The sequence below is a fragment of the Glycine soja genome, chromosome 17, assembly GCF_004193775.1.
Source record: "Glycine soja cultivar W05 chromosome 17, ASM419377v2, whole genome shotgun sequence".
NCBI classification, from domain to species: Eukaryota; Viridiplantae; Streptophyta; class Magnoliopsida; order Fabales; family Fabaceae; genus Glycine; species Glycine soja.
Window position 1 is genome coordinate 9,010,579 of NC_041018.1, and position 23,982 is coordinate 9,034,560.

At 32.5% G+C, this 23,982-nt stretch overlaps 3 protein-coding genes across 3 annotated transcripts; 1 reads left to right on the forward strand and 2 right to left on the reverse strand.

The window, feature by feature from the left end:
• Nucleotides 1-4,919: 4,919 nt before the first annotated feature.
• On the forward strand, nucleotides 4,920-12,665 carry LOC114393550 (CBL-interacting serine/threonine-protein kinase 24-like). Its single transcript, XM_028354904.1, has 14 exons — nucleotides 4,920-5,391; nucleotides 6,003-6,065; nucleotides 6,147-6,218; nucleotides 6,398-6,505; nucleotides 6,617-6,691; nucleotides 6,845-6,898; nucleotides 7,646-7,771; nucleotides 8,742-8,831; nucleotides 9,403-9,525; nucleotides 10,204-10,323; nucleotides 10,541-10,657; nucleotides 11,120-11,176; nucleotides 11,468-11,542; nucleotides 12,131-12,665. The coding sequence occupies exons 1-14, from the start codon at nucleotides 5,227-5,229 to the stop codon at nucleotides 12,224-12,226; spliced, it is 1,341 nt and encodes a 446-aa protein (XP_028210705.1). The 5' UTR covers nucleotides 4,920-5,226; the 3' UTR covers nucleotides 12,227-12,665.
• A 2,151-nt stretch (nucleotides 12,666-14,816) lies between these two features.
• Nucleotides 14,817-15,645, reverse strand: LOC114392157 (EPIDERMAL PATTERNING FACTOR-like protein 8). Its single transcript, XM_028353200.1, has 2 exons — nucleotides 15,400-15,645; nucleotides 14,817-15,250 (listed from the first exon to the last, which is right to left on the reverse strand). Exons 1-2 carry the CDS (start codon nucleotides 15,488-15,490, stop codon nucleotides 15,009-15,011), a joined length of 333 nt encoding a protein of 110 aa, XP_028209001.1. The 5' UTR covers nucleotides 15,491-15,645; the 3' UTR covers nucleotides 14,817-15,008.
• A 4,726-nt stretch (nucleotides 15,646-20,371) lies between these two features.
• On the reverse strand, nucleotides 20,372-23,964 carry LOC114392716 (EIN3-binding F-box protein 1-like). Its single transcript, XM_028353933.1, has 2 exons — nucleotides 23,466-23,964; nucleotides 20,372-22,983 (listed from the first exon to the last, which is right to left on the reverse strand). Exons 1-2 carry the CDS (start codon nucleotides 23,488-23,490, stop codon nucleotides 21,089-21,091), a joined length of 1,920 nt encoding a protein of 639 aa, XP_028209734.1. The 5' UTR covers nucleotides 23,491-23,964; the 3' UTR covers nucleotides 20,372-21,088.
• Between the last annotated feature and the right edge of the window lie 18 nt (nucleotides 23,965-23,982).

Here is a 23,982-nt window from a genome sequence, read left to right on the forward strand (position 1 = left end):
GGGCTTTGGTCATACTACTAACTTAGGGAAATATTTGGGTTTTCCTTGATTGGCGGGTGGAGTCAAGAAGAGCCACTTTGCTTATATCTAGGATAATATTAACAAGAAGTTGGCAGGTTGGAAAAGCAAAACTCTTAATCGAGCAAGTAGAGTAACATTGGTTAACTCTGTTATGTTGGCTATTCCCATATATACCATACATAATATTTGTCTCCCTGAGGGAATTTGTGACTCTATTGATAAATTTTTTTGGAATTTTATTTGGGGCTCTCCTCATGCTCATTGGGTGAAATGGAGTACCTTGACTCAGACGGAAAAAAAAAAGAAGGAGATAAGCTTTGGGTAAAGATTCTGAAAGATGAATATTTTCCCAACTCTAATCTTTTTCGCGTAAATTTAAAAAAGGGTTCATGGTATATGTGGAACTGTTACGAGCAAAGGAGAAGGGATCTTGGATTCCATGTCAAGGTAACCTTCATAAACTATAAAATTTAAACTGAAATTTTGCTTGTTTATTTCCTCTCATTCATGAGTTATTTATACAAGCTAATACGGTTTGAAGGAATCAAAAGGCACAATTAATCCTAACAGAATTGTTCCCTGCACTATCCTAACAAATTTTGTTATGGCCTATATGCCGTTATGTCCCTCAATGTAGTGCTATTTTGTTACAACTTTTCTCCTAAATACTAGTGCTAAGTATCCTAATCTTTCACATAGTTGGGTTTTGATATCTTCCCTCTGGGCCTTCCTTCATGTGGTTCTGCATTGCTATTGTGACTTCCTTTTTCTCAATTGCTATCAGCACCAGTATTCCTATCAGCTTCTGTTTGCTAACAACACCCCCACTATGAAATCCACCTTGTCCTCAAGGTGGTAAAGTTAACGAAGCTTGTCCCAGTCTTCCCATGTTGCTTCCTCAGGTGACAGGCCAATCCACTGCACTAATACCAGACAAGTTGGGGAAGCTGAAGAGTTATCCATTTTGGAAGATAGAATGAATAATGGTTATGCTATTGGGTGGTTGTTGGCAGCATGAGTTGGTAAAGGGTTTAAGTCACAAACTAATGGTCCATGATGAGGACGTAACAATGAACAAACACAGGGTGGATCTTTGAATTAAGTTAGTTTTCTCAAGGAAGGAGATGGAAATTTTACTTTCTCAAGTTAGTTTTTCTTTTTTAGAGGAAGTTAATTTTTTTTTTAGTACACCAAAAAATATTTTGTTACTCTTATTAAACTAAGGTAATATACAAAGATTACTAACTCTTTGATTCCATAAAATTTATCTGAATATTCACAATGATTAACTAAATAACTTTTACTCATTTTCAGGAAATATTATTCTTGTGATTCATAATTTTTGGGTATGAAAAAACTTCTCCTTCTCAAACACCCCTTAATTTTTTAGGGGCTGTTTGGTTGATTTATTGGAGAGTTAATTTTGTAGAAATTTTAAAAATTTTATACGGGTCCCAGGTTCTTTGATTTTGTTATAAATTTCATATAGATAAGCATACACTTGCGTATGTGATTTTGTTTATACATTTAATCGAACCATTGCAACTTTATTTATGATTATCTCATATCTTTCAATAACCTAACTATATTTTTTGAGAGATCTTTAGAAATGTCTGTCAACCTTTGCAAAAGAAAATCTTACATTTCCGTTATCAAAATTCTATGTTGTATTTTTAAGGCATCCTTATCAATACCAAATTCTGTATTTTGTAATTTTAGTATATTTTTTAGTACAAAGATGTCTACCAAATTCTAAATTGATAAACTTAAAAAATGAAATAAAATTTTTTGATAAAAGAAAATATAGTAAATTTATACATGAGTTAAATTGAATCAAAACTCTAATACTATCATATTTATTTTTAGTCTATGTAAAGTTTTTTTATAGTTACTATGACGTCAACATTAACCTATTTTTATAATGGTGACTATGATAAAAACTACAAATAAAAAATATAAATTTATAAAGATTAAAAATTAAAAAGAAAAACTTACAAGAACCAAAATAAAAAAGGTTAAATTAGTTTTTTAGTCTTCTAATTTATTATTTAGGTTCAATTTGATCTTTTATTTTTTTCTTTTAATTTGATCCTCTAATTTTTAAAATTGAGTCAATTTGATACTCTATTTTTTTTTCAATTTAATCCTCTAATTTTTTAAACTAATTTATTTTTTTAGAGATATGCATTTTATGGCGGTTTAAAACTATTTCCTAACGATTTTAAATCACCACAAAGTGTGGTTCTTAAAAAGACCAAATTAAATCAATTAAAAAAATTAAAGAATCAAATTCAACTTAAAAAAAAAATTAGAGAACTAAATCGAATCCAAAAAATAAATTAAAGGATTAAAAAATTAATTTAACCAATAAAAGTCAACTTATAAGAACGTAGAATTCAAATTTTAATTTTGATTCAATTAAAATAATGAATGAAATTTAATTAATTATATTTTAAAATAAAAATAAAGATAAATAATTCAATTTGTCTTCGAAAAATTTTGATGACCTTTTAAATAATGATGGTCTAATACATGTTTTTTCAGTTCTAATACTTATTTCACTCTTAGTGAGTTGTATTTTTTTTATTATTCGTTGACCTTTTCATTGAAGTGCACTTGGGTTTTGTTTGTTAGTTTCACGTATTGTTCTTTAATTTTGTTGTTTATTGATTTTTGTCACGTTCTAAGGTGTTGTTTTTGCATGCATTGTACTTGAGTTTTGACAGATTATAATTTTTTTTTTCTGACATTTTGTGTGCATGGCTCCTTTGTGCGAAAGATGAAGATATAAGCATATTAAAAGTAAACTTCATTATTTTCAATAAATATACATTTTTAACATCCCTTTATATTTTGTGTTTTACCTCTGCAATATTGGAGTTCTTGTTGTCTTTGTTTTAAAAATATAGAATAAATTAACATAATATAAAATAAAATAAAATTTTGATGTTTAATATTTTAAATCACTATAAGAAAAGATTGATATCATATAAAATTATCTCATTTTAAAATTTGAATAATAAATTTTTTATGTTAATATTTTAAATCACTATAAAATTACATATGTCATCCACAAATTAAAAAAATATATACTTTTAAAATTCAATCAAAGAAATAAATCATTTAACTTCAGTGGAAAATGATAAAATTTAAATTATTGCATAAGATATGACATTATAGTTTAAAGAAGTATGCAGATGAAAATTGATCACAAGAATAAGTTTACTTGATTTAAATAAAAAAATGATTAACTTGGGTAAAAAAAAGTATGTAGATGAATCACAATTAAAATTATATATGTTAATGTACAATTAAAACTAAAATAATTAGATAGTACACAATGTTGACCTTAAACTTAAAACTATAAATCTTTAAACACTTTTTAAAAAAAAGAATTCAAATATTGGTTTATTATGTTATGATAAACTAATCCCTTACTACATTGAGCCAAAAAATACATTTTATTCTGTTATCTAACATAGTTGGATAAGAGAAAAACGTGGTGATGGTTAACATGTGGCCTATTTTAGCTTAAGGGGGAGTTCTTAATCTCAAATACTAAAAATACCTTGAACAAAATTATTTGGTGCCGGGGATGGAATGATAGGTTAGTTTGATTAATACTATAATTGATGGCGTTTATATGTTTCGAAATCTGATCCGCAGAAGGAATAGAGGGGACAATAATTAATTTCTTTTCTGCAAAAGCAGCAAAACAGATGAACCATATGTAAAAGTTTTTTGCTCTGCTTCGGACTTTTCAAGTGATAACGCATTAACGCTTTCGGCTTTCCACTTTCAAGCCCATGGATAGGATTCAAATGAGAAACAAAAGGACGCTACCTTTGCCTTTCACGTTAGATTGCATAACACCCATAACTTATCATCCTTCTTCCTTATGTTGTTAACGCCTGTTTTAAGGATATTAAGACACAAATATTTATTATCAAAATTACAAAAGAACCTAAAATAAATTCATTGATAAAATAATTTTGTGTATTTTAATATTTTTTTAACCAATACTCTACGGATACACTTATTTTTAATTTTTAGCCTGTTTGGATTTCTGTTTATGAGCCACATTTTCACGCTGGAGTAACTTTAAGTTGCTTTGGAAACGACTCCCATATATTTTATTTAGTCTTAAATATAAGAAGAAAATAATTTTTTTTTCTCAAAGAAAATTTCAACTAATTTTATCTTATTTAATTGTAGTGTAGGTAAAATATCATTCATTTAATTGATGTCTTGATTTAAATAACTTTTTGTTATCTTTGATATCAAATTCCAATGAAAAATAAGTTAAAAAAATATCTTTTTTTATTAAAATTAATACAATTAAATATGTCATGTTTTCTTTTTTCCTTATATCTGAAATCAAAGGGGAGTATATTATACTCGTTTTAAATGCACTAGATTATTCAAATAAGTATAAATAAAAGTGAAACCTCTCATTTAATTAGAGAAATAGTTATTTTTTTTCTTCTATTTTTTCATAGAACTCATACAAAGCTCTTCAGAAAAGAAAAAAAAAAACTATTCTCATAAAAGGTGATAGTTAATTAAATTACTTCAAAACTGGCAGTTTTCTAACTTAACAACACTGTGCAACAAATGTTAAAACAGTTTTTATTGTAATTGTTAAAATTGGTACTCTACGAAAGTTTATTTCATCAAATATTTAAAATTAAAGCACAAAATGCATAATTTTGTTAAGTTGATTGAATAATAAGTGGGGAACACTGTGGTTTTAATTTCTTAGGTAAAATTAATATTTTCTTTAATTATTATATTAAGTACATAAAGAAGATAAATTTATGCAGGAACTTTTAATTAACGGTAATAAAGAGTAGGCATAAGTATAAAGTTTTCTTGTATGGGCTAAAAAGAAGCGTAAGATGATGGTGACATTGGCAACTTGTTGCCATACATAGACACACCATCTTATCTTATTCTTTTTGGGAGGAGCTTACCTTAACTCCAATTCTAGAATAAAATTCCTATTCTTCTTCTCATTTCAACTCTTTGCAATTGCGATCTTTCATTCCTTTTTTTTACTCTTGGTAAGCGTAGTTCGGTGTTGGAGAACCAGCTTCCAGTTCCAGAATACTGCTGAACAGAGTTCGGCTTCGCTTTATTGGGACTCAGTTGTGTTTCTACTAGGTTATCTTCTCTGAATTGCAAATGAATGATCGTTGAAAAACCATGAAGAAGGTGAGGAGAAAGATCGGCAAGTATGAGGTGGGTCGGACTATTGGCGAAGGCACCTTCGCCAAGGTTAAGTTCGCAAGAAACTCGGAGACAGGGGAGAGCGTGGCTATTAAAGTCATGGCTAAGACCACCATTCTCCAGCACAGAATGGTTGAACAGGTCCACCTTTTTCTCTTTTGCTCTTCTCTAAAAGTAACTAACTCATGTTTCAATTACAAATATATTCTTTATAGGCTTTACGAGTCATGTTTTGTTTGGTGTTCATACAAATTCTAGTAGTTAATTCTTCATTTGTTATCCAAAATACAATAATCAAATTAAAAAAATCTAGAGATAAAAATTTGATGAGCTAGATCATGTTGTTAGGGGTGGAAGTATGTCAGGTTGCTAGTGGGAGACATGATTTTGAGGCCAATGGCTTAGTCTACATCCGGTTTAGACCAATCCTATTTGCAAAATAAGGCAAATGAAGGTCTTATTAAAAGCCTATTTAGTAAAAAAGTTCAAGCTTTAGATGCCTTTTAGGCCTAACAGAGTGGCCTATTTAAACAAAGACAAGTAATATAATGATAATAATATTGTTGTTATTATTATTGTATTTATATTTTTACTATAATAGTTTGAAATTTGCAGTCAAGGTTCTGCTTCTAATCCTATGTGCTTGCTTGTGCATTTATGGCAGAATAATCATGCAGTTTGCTGTACTGAATGCCTATTGTAATTCTTTCCATCTTTTGCTATTAGCTTTTCTAACATGAACTGTGTTATAGATTAAAAGAGAGATATCCATTATGAAGATTGTCAGGCATCCTAATATAGTTAGATTGCACGAGGTATGTTTAGATATCCTAATATGCCAGGAATTATACCATATTTCTTTCTTTTCTATTTCTCACATTGTTTTCAAATTTTAGGTTTTGGCTAGCCAGACCAAGATCTACATAATCCTTGAATTTGTAATGGGAGGGGAACTATATGATAAAATTGTAAGTTTTGATGTTTATATATTATGGAATATGTTAGAGGTTAATTCTTCTGAACATTGATAATTCCCAAGTCTGACCATTTAAATTAGCAATTGTTGTTGAGATGCTAACAAACTATTGTTAATGATTTGATTTTATTTGTTACTTATGTTACAATTTCACCGCTTCTGAATCGGTAGGTTCAGCTGGGAAAGCTTTCTGAAAATGAATCTAGGCACTACTTTCAACAACTTATAGACGCAGTTGATCATTGTCATAGAAAGGGTGTGTACCATAGAGACTTGAAGGTGAAAGACAATATTATGTGTGTGTTATATATGTTTTTGCTATAGTAAATGTTTTAACTTTTAACCATTTTGTGTTTGTCTTGATCAATTTGCTTTCTTCCCTTTTGATAGCCTGAAAATCTTCTTCTTGATGCTTACGGAAATTTGAAGGTTTCTGACTTTGGATTGAGTGCATTGACTAAACAGGTAAGAATATACTTGTAAAATTGGAGATAATGATTGGTTTCATCACACTTGTCATCTTGTCTTTGCTTTGTCTCTGGATAATGATTTTTGGAAATAGCAGAAGCTGCAGACTAATATCTTCCATCTTTTCCTCTCCGTCTTTCTTTTTTATAGGGTGCTGACCTTCTTCACACCACTTGTGGGACCCCAAACTATGTTGCCCCTGAGGTAAAATTGGTTATACACATCTCTAATGTCATTCTCAAATATTGCCTTGAACTTTTGCTCCTTTTCCTTTTGGTGATGGGCTACTTGGCTTAGATTAACGGTCCGATATAATTCTTCATATCAAGTTTCGTTATGGTCTTTTAGAAAAATCACTGGTGATGAAATAGATCAATAGTATTAAGTTTAGTGTCCTCTGCATTACATTTTTCTGTTTTTCTCTAAATTCAGCAGGAATCTTAAAATATATAGATTAACAGTGAAGATATTCAAAACTGAAAACGAGGATATGTACAACTACATTAGAATATAATTTAAACTCAGTATTTAAAAAAGAGAAATTAAGAATAACATGTCATTCTTTGAGGGACAGTAAAATAAGAAATTAATCCACTTTAAAGTTAAAGTAGTGTTATATAGGACTATAGGAGTAGATATTATACCTTACCGGTAAACCCTTGTCTTGGAAGTTGGCACAAGAGTCATCTTCAGCTCGGTTCATCATTTATATATTTCATATGATTGAGTTAATAATTATTGCACTATTCTCATTTCATGACATTGATGTATTTAATTATATGCACAAGGCAAGATAGTTATTCTAGGTAGCAATTTTGGTTGTGGCAAGTTGCATGTTTCTCCAAGTGATTTGATTATGAGTTAGTATAAATTTGATTTTTTTCGCCCTAGTGCAATAATGTTCACTTACCATTATTTGCTTCGGTTTCTCACTGAAATGATCTTTTGCAGGTACTCAGCAATAGAGGATATGATGGTGCAGCAGCTGATGTTTGGTCATGTGGAGTCATCCTATATGTTCTAATGGCTGGATATCTTCCTTTTGAGGAGGCAGACCTTCCAACACTGTATAGAAGGGTATTCTACCTTTTCCTTATAATCTTGAAGAAAAGACTTGAACGTTGAAAGAGCTAGAAAGAAGTGCGAAAGATGTAGGTAGTGAATGTAACAGAAAAGAAGACTGGTGGAACACCATTTTTAACTACTTTGGAGCTTTATTTACATTTTAGATCTTGAATTAATCCTAATATAGAAAAAATAGTCTCCAGAAATAATACGAAACAAATCTAGTAATTAAAATATTAATAACAATATCTTACATGAATAACCTTAATAACTATATACATAACATAAAAATGAACTACTAAGTCTACACATAGTTTTGGTGGTGACAGTAAAATTGCCAAAAATGAAGAAAAAATTTCAGTGACCACCATCTTTCTTTGTTGTGCCATCCTTGCTTTAATAGTTGTTTATATGCTGTATTATATAATATGAAAGGGTGAGATGCATTGTTCTTATGTTCCTTCTTATTATCTTGTGGTTCTTCTTAAATGAAAACTTGTTTAGAACCTGATATTGGAAAGGTAAATGTCAGAAAGAAATTCTGTGGGACTGAATGTAGTCAAGAATAGAGAGAATTTGATAAGGTGAGGCAGCAGTAGTGTGCATAGGTTTTAGTGGGAGTGAGTGGGGGAAGGGATTCTGTTTTGTATTATTCAGGACTATAGCTGAGTATTGGGGCTGAAAAATAGGGTTCCCCCCTTCCCTCAAAGGGGCAACAGTCCTGGACTCTGGGGTAAGTCAGGCCTTCTGGTTCTTTATCTAGATGTAATAATCTAATTCCAGTGATATTGTGATAATAATCCCTCTGACTTTTGCTCTTCACTCATTATCAAAACTTGATCCTCTTGTCTTTCGTATTAGATACCATGAGGAATCTTTTGTGTGTGTGCTGAAATGTTCATTTTCGACCATTTGGTGATGTAGATTGATAACCATCTGTTAACTTGTTGCTGCTGATTTTTCTTTTTATTTAAACTCGTAGATCAATGCTGCAGAATTTGTTTGCCCATTCTGGTTTTCTGCTGACACAAAGTCATTCATACAAAAAATTCTGGATCCTAATCCTAAAACAGTGAGTACAACTTTCCATTTGTTTCAGACTTATTTTGTTACAGTCTCTAGTACAGACATAGATGCATTATGGTATAATATGAAGTGTGTTTCTCACTGATTATCTTGACACATTTTTTATAATTATAAGTTTGTTTATTCCTACCACTTAATGCAAGTCTATGTATTGTGCTGTGAACAGGTATAATAATTTTTTTTGTATTTTTTGTTTTTTATTTCTCCTTTTCTTATTTAGGAAACAAAAGAAATTGAAAAATAGTCAAAATTGAGACAATAATCAATTATATTCTCATTAAAAGATGTCACTGTCAGTTATGATCTATTATTGCAGTCACCTGATATTTTTATGGTTCTGTAAGGATTCTTGATTTTTGCCTATTCTAAAATAAATACATTTTCTAATATATAGATTTTGTCTACCATATGGTTCTGTCGGAGTATATTATCAACTGTCTAATTAAGTATAGTTGTATAAAGATTTACACTTGGGAAATTTTACGCCTGATTATTGGCAAATACTTATGAATTTAATGAATTATTTTAAATTAATTCCAATATAATTATATGTGCAGCGGGTGAAAATTGAAGAAATAAGGAAAGATCCATGGTTCAAGAAAAACTATTTTCCTGTCAAACTCGGGGAAGATGAGCAAGTGAATTTGGATGATGTTCGGGCTGTTTTTGATGATATTGAGGTTTGCTGTTGTTTTTTGTTCTGTTTAATTTATACAAACAAATTTTTTTTTTCAAATGTATGTGTTAAACCTTTCTTACATATCCAATTATCCATAGCTTCAAATACAATGTGAGTGTACAAAATACAAATATGTGATGTGACTTATCAAGTGAAGGACATGGAAACATGGAAATGTGTTGAGAAAAAAATTATTAAGACTGTGACTGTGATTTTGATACTATTGGGCTTGAAAATGCCAATATATACATTGTTGAATTACTGGTGGAGGATAAGATATGTGCAAATTAAAATTATATGCTTGTGGGTAATGAATTAGTTCTTTCACTTTATACAGAATAATGCAAAATATCTGCATCCAGTTATGCAAAAATATATTGCTCGTGATTATGGAAAGTACATATATACTATTACAAAAAGAAAATTGCCGTGGTTACTGGTCACTCATATTTTTATTCAGCTAAAAAATATAAATTTTTGAAGACTTTAAAAGCTCACTTTCTTCACTTCTTAAGGAATTAGGATTTTCAAAACTTTTTGCCTCTTTATGTACCAATTATACATTATATAACAGTTGGAAGGAAAATCAACTACCTTTAAGATTTTTGTTGTGTTAGTTATCTGACAGTCACATTCATTTCATCCACTAATCAGATGGGCAACTTTTGCATTTATACAGGACCAGTATGTTTCTGAAAGGTCAGAAATTACTGAGGGAGGTCCTCTGATAATGAATGCATTTGAGATGATTGCTTTATCACAAGGGTTGAATCTTTCACCACTATTTGATAGGCATCAGGTATTGTTTTATTTTCATCTTCCTGACCTACAATCCCATGGTTCCTTTATGTCTCTGGTTGCCATGTAACTTTTTATACTTCCACCTGCCTAGTTGGGCATTAGAGGACATCTGATTTCAAGTTTGAATCGAAGTGGTGCAAGTTGGTTCAGAGTCTATGTTTTTCGAGGTTGTCTGATGCGTTACCCCAATTGATATTCTTTTGCTGTTCTAACAGGATTATGTAAAGCGGCAAACTCGTTTTGTCTCCCGTAAACCAGCAAAAGTTATAATTTCTTCAATTGAAGCTGTTGCAGAGTCAATGGGTCTTAAGGTCCATTCTCGCAATTACAAGGTATAACTCGACTTGTCTACTTTACACTGTAAATGTTTAATGGATAACACAGGCTCAAGATGCTTAATTTGATAATAACTGGTGTTGTGATGTACCAGGCATTTTTCACATAATTATGAGCAGACATTCATGTAATCCTATTGTCATCAAATATCAATGTGATCATTGTTATTTGTAACTTTTGCTGTTCCATTTTAGCTATTGTTAAGTTACTCTGCATTATCTATTATGCCATATTATTCACCAAAAAAAAAAATTGTATTATGCCATATTAGCCGATTTACATTTTAAATGAGAATTGTTGTTTCAATAACATTACATCCCTAAGTAGGGATTGCTAATTCAAAATAGGTGATTGTTTGGTTGTCTAATCTTCAGACTAGGTAGAGATTTTTGTACTTGATTCTTAAAAGAAATGTGTAGTTTCTCCTACCAGTTCCCTTAAAGTAATTTGTCTTGTAGGTGAGGCTTGAAGGCGTTTCTGCAAACAGGGTTGGACAATTTGCAGTGGTCTTGGAGGTAGTTTGTTTTTGCTTTTGTTGTGTTCATTATTTTTTGAGAAATGCTAGGAACACACTCTTTTGAACACACTTTCTCTTATTGGTTGAAATTTATTGAAAATAACAATTTTGCGGATCCCATATCATATTTAATGAACTTCTCTCTTGATTTTGTAGTTTTCGATAAATTCCAAACTAACGGAAGAGAGTGTGTTGGAAATTGTGGTCCAAGCATTCCTCTTATTTTTTATACGAAAGTTCTATTTCTGCTTAAGTCTTGGTTAAAACCATCAATTTATTTTCTCAAAAGGTGTTTGAAGTTGCGCCATCCCTTTTCATGGTTGATGTTCGGAAGGCCACTGGGGATACTTTTGACTACCACAAGGTTAGCTTCAGTATTTACATATATCTGCATTTCAATTTCTCAAAATACTTTCAACCTCTTCTAATAAATGAAATGGCATTTATGCTTTGAAGTTGAGAAATTGTTGAATATGGATTAAGGATATGATGAGCTGGAAATCATTTCAATAGAATTTTTTTATAGAAAAAGGACAGGAAAAATAAGTACTTAAAAACAGTTGAAACCTGAAAGGATGGTAATGGTAAGTCTAGCAGTATCAACCAAGACGGCCTTTTTCTGTAAGAGTGAGACAAATATTAACCATTAGATCTTTCTATAAATAGTCAAGATTAATATACGACAGTTAAGACTTTTTAAGTGATTATGTAACTTTTGAATAACTTAAATTTCAATGTATGTATATGCTCCATCAATCCTTGTTTTGATACTCAAATGGTTTTGTAATGGTTATATTAACACTCGGCCAATAGCTGTATCTATTTTTAGTTGATGTATTAATTCGATCATGCTACCCAACATTTAATTCGATCATGCAGCGTCATATGCAGACGTATTTATATTTGCATGCGTATAAATTGACAGTAACATATAGTATTTGTACTTTTGCAGTTTTACAAGAATTTTTGTGGCAAACTAGGAAACATTATTTGGAGACCGGCAGGGACTATGCCAAATTCTAATCTGCGCAAGCAAATGACTTTATAATCCAATTCTTGCGGGTATGATGCAAATCTAATTAGAAGAGCACTGAAAGGCTGAAAGCTTCAGCTGGTCCCCGAACATACTAAAAAGTTAGCATGCTTCTTCTAGCTATCACAATGCACAGCATACGCTGTCAACTTACAACATGGCTTAATAATCTTGGAAGAAGGAAGTAAAAAACCTATTGCAATGCATCTTGTAGCAAATCTACCCCCACAATGGTATACGAAAACAATCCATTATTTGGTTGGGGCAGAAATATATACTAAGGAATAACAGAAAAGAAACGATGATATTGTTTTTCATATCCCCAGTTCTGTATGTAAGGAGCGTGTTTGGGAGTTATTCAAATTCTCAAACACGCGTGTTTGAGAAATGCTGTTTTGTATTAAAAAAAAGCGTGTTTGATTGCAATAAATTAAAATTAAGTCTGTTCTAAAAATGAAAAACTATCACTAAAAATAATAATATAATTTTCTCTGACTGAAAATTTTACGCTGTTTTATCATATACTTGTTTTTAAGATGTTTTTTTTATAAAAAAAATACATTATTTTACTCAGTTTAATTTTTTGACTAAAATTTTGTGATGCTCACTTAAACACAGATTGATGTTGAATTGTCGTTGAACAATTTGGAATTTTAAATAATCATTTGGAGGTATGCTGATAGTTACATGCTCTGAATTGTCAGAACATGAAATTAGTAGGGCTTGGGTCATTGTTACTGAAAAAAATGTCGGGTCATGTTCTGCTAAGATGGTTTATAATTCAGGGGGTGAATGTATCTACTATATATGAACCTCCCCCCTCCAAAAAAATACAATAAAATTACCCACTTTATGGCATTTATTGGAGCGATTGTATAGACAAATACTATTAATATGGATATATTCAACTATTGGAGTAGATTGCATGTGTAAGAAAAATGAATTAATGCTTACAAAAACAGCGGTTGAGACTCGGGGTTAATAAATAATAGCCGAGCGCATTTACACGTGATTGATGATATTCAGAGTTTGATTGAATAGAAAATCAAAATCATTACAGCCGAACTCAAATACATGCAAGTAAATCCATGATTGGTGTCATTATATCTTATATTCATAGTAAGAATGATTTATTTAATTAAAAAAATTATGTTTGATTTTTTTTATAAAATTTTCTCAAGTCAATGATAGTCATACATTATGATGAGAAGAATTAGTCTTTAATCTAATAAATTAAAAATATTTTATAATCTCTGATCCATTACAAAGAAATACGTGTAAGTAGGACACTGGATGACCTTCTATGAAAGGAATCTAAATTCATGTGTATTAATAATTATCAAATTGAAAATATGGTGAATAAGTGTATATTAATAATTATGAATGGAAAAAAATTGAAAATATAATGAATAAGCGTATATTAATAATTATAAATAAAATATTTTAAAAAACTTTATCAAATAAATATTTACGTATCTTGAAAGTCATTTGTTTTAATTTGGTTACATATCATTATTAAATTCAGCTGATTTAAAAAAATATGATGATATTTTATCTCTTAACTCTATCATCAACAGAAATAAATAAATTATTTTGTAATTAAATTACTGGATTAATATTTATATAGCTACAAATATACGAGAAAATAAACACAAACAATATACGCACGATTTCGTTCGTACATGCGATTTCAACTTCATTTAATCCACTTTATAAAGCGAATAGAATACCTTTTATTTTTCTCCAGAAAACCAGAAAAGGGTGATTTTGACTCATCCGCGTCCACAAAAATCTTGTAGTTGTCTGTCGGAATTCCGTAAGCCTTCACTGCGAAGGCTCACACTTGTAGGACGTACACGTAGGGCTTAAAAAAAATCTTTAACATTCCCTTAACTCTTTTCTTTTTATAATTTTTTTTTATAGTCGACTAAACACCAGTAAAATAATTGGACATAAAATACCAGAAAATAATTCATCTTTCACAAGTTTCGGTAAACAACCAAAATGGTTATTTTCCCCTAAGGACAGAAAGACCATAAATCTAATAAAAAATAAGAATAGAGTAAAAACTAAACTAACTCACTTTTACAAAATAATAAATATAAAGTAGCATCACCACGATTATATGTATATGAACAAAAGAAAAATATAGTTAAAGAATGTATATAATTGTTTGGCAACTATATAAAAAAATTCTTCGCTGTTTAAAACGTTTTCACAAATCAATGCTTTACACATGCTATTATGCAATAATATAATATGAGAATTTTCCCAACATTATCTTTTATGAAGTACTCCTTTTTTTATTGGTAAGGTGTCTTGCTGCTTATTTCTGATCCATCTTTGATTCATTTAGACCAAATTAATGCTGGCCAAGTTCAGTAGAGGGGCCAACCATGTTTTATTGCTGAAGCACAGACCAGACCACGGGAGCCTCCTTCTTAGTACATTCTTTAGCATGCCAGGGTTTTCCTTGTTCTCTTCGGATTAATTAACCTAACTATTAAATTATCTGTGAACTTTTTTGCACCCTCTCCCCCCATAAGCTGCTCCAACCAATGCTAAGTTGTTAACCACGTCAACCAAAATGAACAAATTAAATTAAGAATCAAGAAATAAACTTTTATATATATATAGTCAATTTAATATGAGGATTGATTGAAGATCGACAATTTTAGTTCATATTACGCATTAGACACCAAGTACACTGAAATTGCTCAAGCATAAACTATGGGTAAGCCACTATATATCTTAGGCACTGAGTGTCGATCTGACCAAAGGCTATGTTTATCAACTTTCAGGGCTGAAAGAACTTGTTACCGCATTTGCATTTCCATGAGAGAAGATAGTAGCCTTCGTCTCTTTGAACTGTTTTTGCCTTGTGAGTGTGACCATCCCTGTGGTGAGGAGAGATAACCAAAGCAGCCATGCATGGCTTGCAACTCAAGCACTTGTTGACACACTTTGGAGGCCTTGACCCCAATACTAATTTCTTTTGCTTCAGAACCTTGCCACCATCTTTCGCTGAAGCTGACCCTACTGTTCAACAAGTTAAGTCAAGAACATAAAGTTAAGTTAATCACACCAAGTAATGAAATGATACCCCAAGGGTAACTAAATTAACCTTAGAATTATTCCATCATGTTGACATAGAAATATTTGGACAATCATGATGGGTATGTTTTTACCTGAATTAGAAGGAAATAACGTGAGAGAAATTATGAGAATCAGAGTCACTGAAGTTTTTAGTCCATTGAGGTATACTTTTGGCGAATCCATCAGTCTATAAGAAAAAAGAAGTAATGATCAGCAAAAAGAAGTTTGAAGATGGGGTTTTGGGAGAAAGAAGTAGGAAGGAATGAATGGCTTTGTGCAATAATAATAATAATAATAGGGATGAAAAGGAGTTTTGGTATTGAATAATATCGTTTGGTACAATACAATACAATATGCATCCCATCAATTTTTGAATGGTCCCAGATAAAGGAGTTTGGTCTTTGAAGAGAAACAGGTGCTCTGACTCGAGGTTTTCAGCGTGAATGACCGAAGTCACAGTTTCTTTTCATCTTTTGCTGGCTGAATTGACTACCCTATGCAAACTTTTGAAATTATTGAAGTACTACACCATCTTTCCCTTGTCATCATATAAGGAGTGGACATGAGGTTTTGGTCATTTGCACTTGGCTCTGCTCCTCAATAATACTATTACTAATACTACTATTCTATGTTACCAGTCTACAGTGTTTGCCTCTACACAAGAAACAGCAAATGCAAATCAAGAAATCAATTCGATTAGTATTTATTTGCATTCCGAAAGGGACCACTTCATTGAATGGAAGCCTGAATCCCAAATTTGCTAGCTAGGCCTCCCATTATCCCATTGTATTTTTTCTCTGAAAACACGTACGGCTTCATTTGGAACATGTCCTATTAATACTGTTATAAAAGATGTATCTGCATTTAACGTGCAAAACCAACAGATGTTTCTCGGTAAATCTTGAAGAATCAGAACTACCAAGATAATATAATTACTACTTAGGAATGTAAAGAGAGCGAAAAATCTTAATTTCTAATATAATTCCAGCCATAATTCTTAATTAATAACCAACTATATTACAAACAATTATACCACCAAGCGCGTAGATTTAACTGGTGCAGAAGTTATAAACTATATTCTGTTTGAACAGAATTACCTCCAGTATTTTAGTATAAAAAAAACACTAAAAAAACAATTATAGAACACACACATGCAATGCACGCTTACAAGTTACAGATATTAATCACTGATATATATATATATATAATTGATTGTCGACGTTGATTACAGATTAAATACCACTTCAAAATTAAGTTCTCATGAACAACGTGAACGTGTAACAGACAAGGAATATAATTAAGTGTGTGTTTGAGAGTCAATTACGTTGAACATAATTGATGTTTTTTCCAATCCAACAGAAGAATTACTTCTATGTTTAATGTTTCGAAATGCATATAAACGACCATTTAAAAACTTTCTAACTTTAATCTAAACATATCCTAAATTGTGTCATTGTGTGGATGATATTTTTTATTTGAAGTTGGATAACCTGCAGCGCTTTGGTCTTTGGCAGAGATATGTAATCAATGAAGTACTACTATTATTAGATGATGAGAGATTCCACTGACTTGAAGGTGTAGTGGTGTCGCTTCAATGTTTTTTTTTTTTTTGTGTAGTGTGCCACTCGTGTCCATAATATCTGCTCAATGCTGGTAATATTTTTAGTTATCGCGGGCATTTATAAGTCACGCAAGGATAACACCAAGCTTTCAACCTCAAACATCTATTCAAGATATAGGTAGAATCACTATTCAAGACTCGTTGGAAATAAAATTCATTAAAGCATTTTCCTTAAATACATGCATGTAAAATCTGATACTAATGTCTTAAATACTTTTGCAATAGATTACTAACTATAGTTTCACTGTTGTGCCATATATTATTATCACTATTATTACCGGTTGAAAAACAAGTACTCCGTATCTTGAGTTTTAACTGTCTTTTTTTAGTTAAATATAGTTGTAATAATTGTCATATTAAAAAGCTATTAAACAATAATTATTTGTGAGTTTTAAAAGTATTTAAATTAAGGATACATTAAAGATAACAATGTGTATACAAAATTGGATAATTGTTTTTATTAATAGTTATAGATTATTATTATTCCTTAATCTTTCTATTTAAATATTCTCTTGTGTAGAATGCACGAGAGTTTTGTGTTTGGTCGAGTTTTATACTATATATATGCATTGAATTTGAAGGGAAAAAAAGACTGTAAAACATAAATATATTTTTTATTCCTAAAAAAATAAAGAGATTCAATATATGTATAAGATTTAGATAAAACATTATAAGACATAAATTAAAGCTAAATTATACAGAAAATATCACAATAACAAGACCAATACTCATATAAGACATAAAACTCCATAATTTAGAGTCACTAAAACTCATAATTTAGAGTAAATTTTATTCTTGAAGTCACGAGCTTAAAGTCATAACGAGTAAGCACCATTTGATAAAGATAACAGAACATTTCATTTAGAAATATAGATAAGTAGTGATTTTTTTTTGGTACAAGTAGTGATAAATTGACTTTGTGTATCTATATAATTAATTTTAGAAAACAATCTGTTTTAAATTAATAATTATTTTTCAAAAATAAATTGATCAAACACGCACTACATAGTTGACTAAAACCTGAATAATATTTTGTATTATATTTTATATGTTGTGTAATATGGTATCAACGTGGCACTGACCCGGTTGAGGTTATGATAAGGAAAACAGATAAGATTGTTATTACTGGCTTGAGTAAGATGATCAAGATTAGCTCAGCACCATTAGGTTATGTTCTTCTCCAAATCGAGACCTATATGCACAAGTTCCCCACCGGACCCCCGCAATATAATTCCCAACTGTACTCTGCAATTTAGCATCACTTCTTGGTTACGAAAGTTGCATTAAAAAGAAAACGTAAAAGTTATATTTTTAAAACTTTCTTTCTATCATAATCCACATGCTACTCACTCTTCTACGTACGGGGTATAATATGCCATAAGTGAAGTCTTCTCGTTAATCAAATTTGTTCCAAATTAGTACGCAAGACAACTTGTTCTATAATTTCTTTTGTGTAATATGGCATGATTTTAAATTGTGGTTGCAATCACAATCATGATATGATTGCGATGAATCGACCTTTATGTTACTGTTGTAGATTATAATTTAAAAGCTTGTCCTAGGGTATTCCTGTTGAAGAGACAGACTAAATTCTCAAAATATAGAAATTCACATAGAAGATTGACTTTTTCCACTAAACACTCTTTCGTACACATGAATGTGAATAATGAATCTCTAAAGTCTAAAACACTTGCTTAATTTATCTGCCAATTATAAGTAAAACTTGATCTATTACTATTTTGCAAAGAAATGAAGGGAAGAGATGTCAGCATGCATGGAGCCACATGGCAAGAAGCAAACTTATTCAAAAGTAGTAGCCCTGGTAGTGGGAAGGCACAGAGAGCAGAGAGTGATCTGAAAAGTCCATTGCATGTGCAGCGTCTTTGCTCATGCCTTTTTTTTAGTAGGACAAAGTGAAGAAAAGACTATGAGCAGTTGTTGCAGATAATAGTTCCTGTACAAAGTATCATTTTCTAACAGCAGACACATTTTCTCACACAACAATCCCCTCCATATCTTGCCACTCACAGCAAAGAAAGTTTATTGTGCTGTTGTACTATTAATCATTTCCCCTCTCCTTCCACTTCCAGAAACAATATCCTCTCTATGTCAATGTGATTGGTGCACCTTAATTTGTCCTTTTATTTTTTGAAAGTTTGAAGCAAATTGAGACACCTTTTATCACTATTGCCATTCCATCAACGTATGGGCAACCCTTTCTTGGAACCAAAGAGAACCCACCATTGCAAGTCCCAACACAACACAACACAACACAACACCTTAGCACCCCATGCGCCATGATCATGCATGAAGCAGTGGTACTTCTATCGAAAAAGTGGCAATACGGTAACCAAAGGTGTCATATACTAGTAATTAACAAAGGCTACTGTTTCACCTTACCCTCAACGAATTATTAATGTGCGTACTCCTAATTGTAAAGGGTCGTCACTTAGCATTTGAAGAAAAAATACAGACATCACAAATTGTTTTCATACCATCATTGCCTATGATGGCTTTCCGTTTGCATTATATAACTTCTAAACAGGATTTCCGGCCATTTCCATTTGCTATACCCTGAAAGAAATAACTAATGCGGAATGTGACAAGTGACAACCACAAAAGATACTACATGAAACAAAAATTAAAAAAAGATACTACATGAAACAAAAATTAAAAGTTTGTTTGCTTTACTCATTTTCACTTTTCAATGTAAGGTGTAGTATTAAAAAGCTAAAAACACTTTGGTTAAAAAGAAGAGACTAAAAAACACCTAAACCAAATATGCATTTTTTTAACCCTCGGCCGACTAATCCCTCAAGTCCGTTATGGTACTTGTGAAATTTAGAAATCAAATCTCAAATTACATGCTTAAGAGACAAAATTATTTATCAATCATGTCACATCTCTCAAGTTACGACACTTATGAGATCTAGAAATCAAATCTCAAACTACATGCTTAAGAAATACAATTATTTATCAATCATGTCACATCGTCTAATAAGTATGTTCATACAGTAATTGTCTTTTAAATACAATACTATTAAGTTAAATACATAAAATATATGGTGTGGTAATAAGATGTGTTAAACTCACCACGAGTTTCTAAAGCAACAAATAATTTCTTTATGGTAATTTTCCCATGATTTTCATGATGCAACAAATGGTTGCTTTTGTAGTAATTTGATCATGATTTTGTATTTAATTTTCTACTACCCGTACCAAACACACTACTCAAGTCTATCCCTAAAAAGTAAAAACTGTAAAACATGTTTGATCTAAATTCTAAACGTCAAATATGTCAAAAGTAATTAATTTATCAAAGAAGGTTAAGAGTTTTGAACAACAATCCAACCTACCACCTTCTCTGCAATCCAAATTCACTTCACGAGTATAAGATTACATTATTCACAACATAGAAAACAATAAATAATAACGACAAGATAGGTGCAAGTGAAATTGCATTCTTAATTTCTTATTATTGAAGACAAGCAAAGTGGTCTGCTGAGTACAATTCAAAAGCAAGACAAGCCTATAAAAACAAGGACTTGATTTAAAAGGGAAGAAAAAAAATAGCAACAAATGGATGCCCTGCTACCACACCAAAGCCCTTGAATATGAGTTACCTAGCCTTAAAATTGCACAACATAACCACCCTGACAAGACCGGAGTAAAACAAGCTAAAGCCTCTTCCACACTCTAAGTCATGGTGAAGAGCGATTGGTATAAACTAAAAAGACAGAAGACTTAAAAAGACATGAACTTAAGCTTAAGTCTAAGTAAACATTATGCAAATGTGCGACAGAAGCTAAAGCATGTTATTTATTGTCAACATCCAGCAGTACAAAATAAGACCTAGCATAAGCATGCACAAACCAAGACTTAGTAACTGTATTCTCAGGGGACCCTAGTCATGAAAGAAGAGGCCCCAGTAAGCCAAGGCCTAAAGGGTTTAAGTTGGAACAAGCATTTCGAAATGCTTGCGAAAAAAATGGGTCATAAAGGAACAAGCCAAAGTTCCCTGGAAAACAACCAATCACCAAACTGCCACCAATCCACCCTTGATAGAAATATCAGCCAAAATGTATGCTGAATGTGACCTGTACAATTCTATCTCCTTCCCTGATTTAGCCAGTTTTATTTGTTTCTAGTTTCTAACATGATTAAGCCAGAATATCACATCTCCACAACTTCTCCACTAGCAACTCCATTGTGCTGCTGCCAATTGAATTGCAGTTTTGAAGATTCAATCCCAGCAAGGTCTGGCCCAATTTGGTCAGGAAAGGCGCACTCTTGTTTGATACATCAGAACAACCAGACAAGGAAAGCACTTGCAAGCTAGGCAGACTGGCCCTTGAGAGAAGGGCGATACCGGCATCGGAGATTGCACACTTTGACACATCTAGATCATTAAGCACTAGGAAGTTGTTTGCAATTGCAACCAAGCTTGCATCAGTAATTTTCCAGCATCCATCAAGATTTAGTACTTCAAGTGTTCCACCATGTAGCCTGGCCAAGGCTGAGACTACCTTATCTGTCAAGTTCCAGCAACCAGTGAGGTTTACATTGACAAGTCCAGCCTCACAATTCTCCAAAAGGGGGAGAAGACCAGCATCAGTTATGCCATAGAGTCCAGTCAGATTAAGATGCTGAAGTCGGGGACACAATTTTCCAATCATGGCCAGGCTAGCACTACCAAAACCAGGGCACTTTTGAATGACTAAAGATCGAAGAGACTCACAAGGAGAAAGCATACACACTTCCATATCAATATCTTTGACTCCCATGCACTTCACAAGGGAAAGAGATTTCAATTTCGTTTTGATGTTTGCAAGGGCAACAATAATCCCAGACTGAGTGAACCTGTTGCACTCCTCCAGCTGCAAGCTCTCAAGAGATACTGCAGCTTTGGCAAATGCTACCAATCCACTGTCAGAAACAAAGCAACACCGGTGAAGGCACAACTGCTTCAGGTTGATGCAACCCTTACCAATGGCTTCTATGCTTGTATCAGTTATTCCCCTGCAGGAAGTAACAGTAAGTGACACCAGTTTCTGCAGACCTTGAGCAGCCCCCATGACCCAGAACCCTCTTTCAGTGACATTTTTTAGACCAGAGAGGACCAGATTTGTTATCGCCTTTCCATAATGGCAAATCACAGCCAGAGAGAAATCTGTGATTTTCAAAGTCTGAAGCTTAACCCTCGACAAGTTCGAAGCCGACGCCAACAGACTAGACACTCCATGATCCCCAACAAGAGGGCAATCCTTGAGAGAGATTGACTGCAGCTTGGTGCATAGCCTTGCAATAGCTTGCAAGCCTTCATTTCCAATATTTGGGCATGATTCAATAGTTAAGGTGGTCAAGTTGGGGCAACCTTCAGCTATTGCAATCAAACCCTTGTTGCTGATTGAGGAACAATGACACAAGTCAAGCTTCTCCAATATATGACATCCTTTTGCTATCTGAGACACACCCTCATCCCCAATGGTAGACACATTCCATAAAGAAAGTGATCTGAGAGAAGGGCAACCATGAGCAACTGCAGAGAGGCCAAGGTTTGTGACACCACGCTCAGAGTTGCTTCCTCTGATCAAAAGCTTCCCTAGACCGCCACGGCTACTAGTCCCAACTGCAATTGCAGCAAGCCTCACATCAGTGGCTTTCTTCCCATCCAGACACCTTGTAAGGTATCCATCATCTTCAATATCTTGATTCTCATCAGAAGAAACAGTTTCATCAACAGAGGTAGCCCTCTCAATCTCATCTTTGCAGATAGTGCTCATAAGCATAAGCCAGCGTTTAGATACACAGGCACATGAGCTTCGCTCTTTGCCACTAGGAAGGCGTCTGAATATCTCAAAGAGGCATTCATCTGGAAGAACCTCAATACCAGGCTCTTGATAATATTGCTCACGCTCAATGGCTTCAAAGATAGAGCGTGGTCTCTTAGTGGGAGGGTAGTACACATCCAAATTGGAGCCAATAGTAGTGTACAAGCGACCCAACTCCACTGGATTTGGGCAAAAAGAACCCCCAGGGTACAGCTCATCATCACCTGAAAAATCAGTTCACAAATTCTAAAATCAGCCCAAAAAAACAGAATTATAGTGTTTCACATTAACATGATAGGATATCCCAGAACTAAAACTCAACATTCATCTCATATCACCCAAGCAAGATTTAAACTTTCAACAGAATAAGACTTCCTCACGCATGCTCATTCCACCAAAGCAAAACAAGGAAAAATCTTTTCTTTAGAGGAAAAAAATGTTTTCGGTAATAAAGTCATTCTTATAAGTAGTAGATCAAATCAAGCTCTAAGAAAATGGTTCCTAAGCATACCACACAACCATATCCATTGAAAAAATACTAATTGGTTGTTTTGGGTATTTTCCTATTCACTCATATCACAAACCTCAAAGCCTATATATAAATTCAATCAGAACATGCAGACCAAGAGAGCAATCAGAAACTGAAATTCAAGAACAGATATCAATCAAATATATACAAATTAAAAGAAAAAGTCATGAAGTTTACCACTGTAATTGACAAGAGCAGGCATGAACGCAGAAGATAATAAGTCCAGAAGCAAGAGAATCTGAGTTGCAGCAGCAGATGAAAGCCCTTAGGATCTGAGAGAGGAAGAAGAAGAAGAATAAAAAAGCAGATTAGAGAGAGAAGGGTGAAGAGCATTTGAGAGTGGAAACCCCACAAAGCAGGGCAAAAAAGAAAAGGGAAGAGAGGAAGGAAAAAGCCTTGTTTGGAATGGATGGAGTTAGTTGGAGGGAATGAATATGAATGTATGTATTATAGTATGTGTCCCGAAGAAACAAAGTCATATATTGGAAAAGGAAGAAAAGAAAAATAGGTGTCGTCCACAGAGACAGACAACACTACGGCACAGGTGCATTGCTACTGCACATTTCAGTATGCAATGAATCCTTCCCCAAAAACCGGCTATTCCCCACACAACACATAAACCACATACAACTCTCTCTCTCTCTCTCTTAATCCAACCAAACCAACCACCTCAGCATTTGTAAATTCTAGTACT

What these genes read in the sequence shown, in the direction of transcription:
- LOC114392157 (XM_028353200.1), bottom strand. Translation starts at nt 15,490, where the DNA reads ATGGATTCGCCAAAAGTATACCTCAATGGACTAAAAACTTCAGTGACT. An exon ending in GTTATTTCCTTCTAATTCAG is followed by an intron (nt 15,251 to 15,399) that starts GTAAAAACATAC and finishes CTTGTTGAACAG; the next exon opens with TAGGGTCAGCTTCAGCGAAA.
- LOC114393550 (XM_028354904.1), top strand. Translation starts at nt 5,227, where the DNA reads ATGAAGAAGGTGAGGAGAAAGATCGGCAAGTATGAGGTGGGTCGGACT. An exon ending in ATATAGTTAGATTGCACGAG is followed by an intron (nt 6,066 to 6,146) that starts GTATGTTTAGAT and finishes TTCAAATTTTAG; the next exon opens with GTTTTGGCTAGCCAGACCAA. An exon ending in CAAACTATGTTGCCCCTGAG is followed by an intron (nt 6,899 to 7,645) that starts GTAAAATTGGTT and finishes GATCTTTTGCAG; the next exon opens with GTACTCAGCAATAGAGGATA.
- LOC114392716 (XM_028353933.1), bottom strand. Translation starts at nt 23,490, where the DNA reads ATGCCTGCTCTTGTCAATTACAGTG. An exon ending in TGCTCTTGTCAATTACAGTG is followed by an intron (nt 22,984 to 23,465) that starts GTAAACTTCATG and finishes CTGATTTTTCAG; the next exon opens with GTGATGATGAGCTGTACCCT.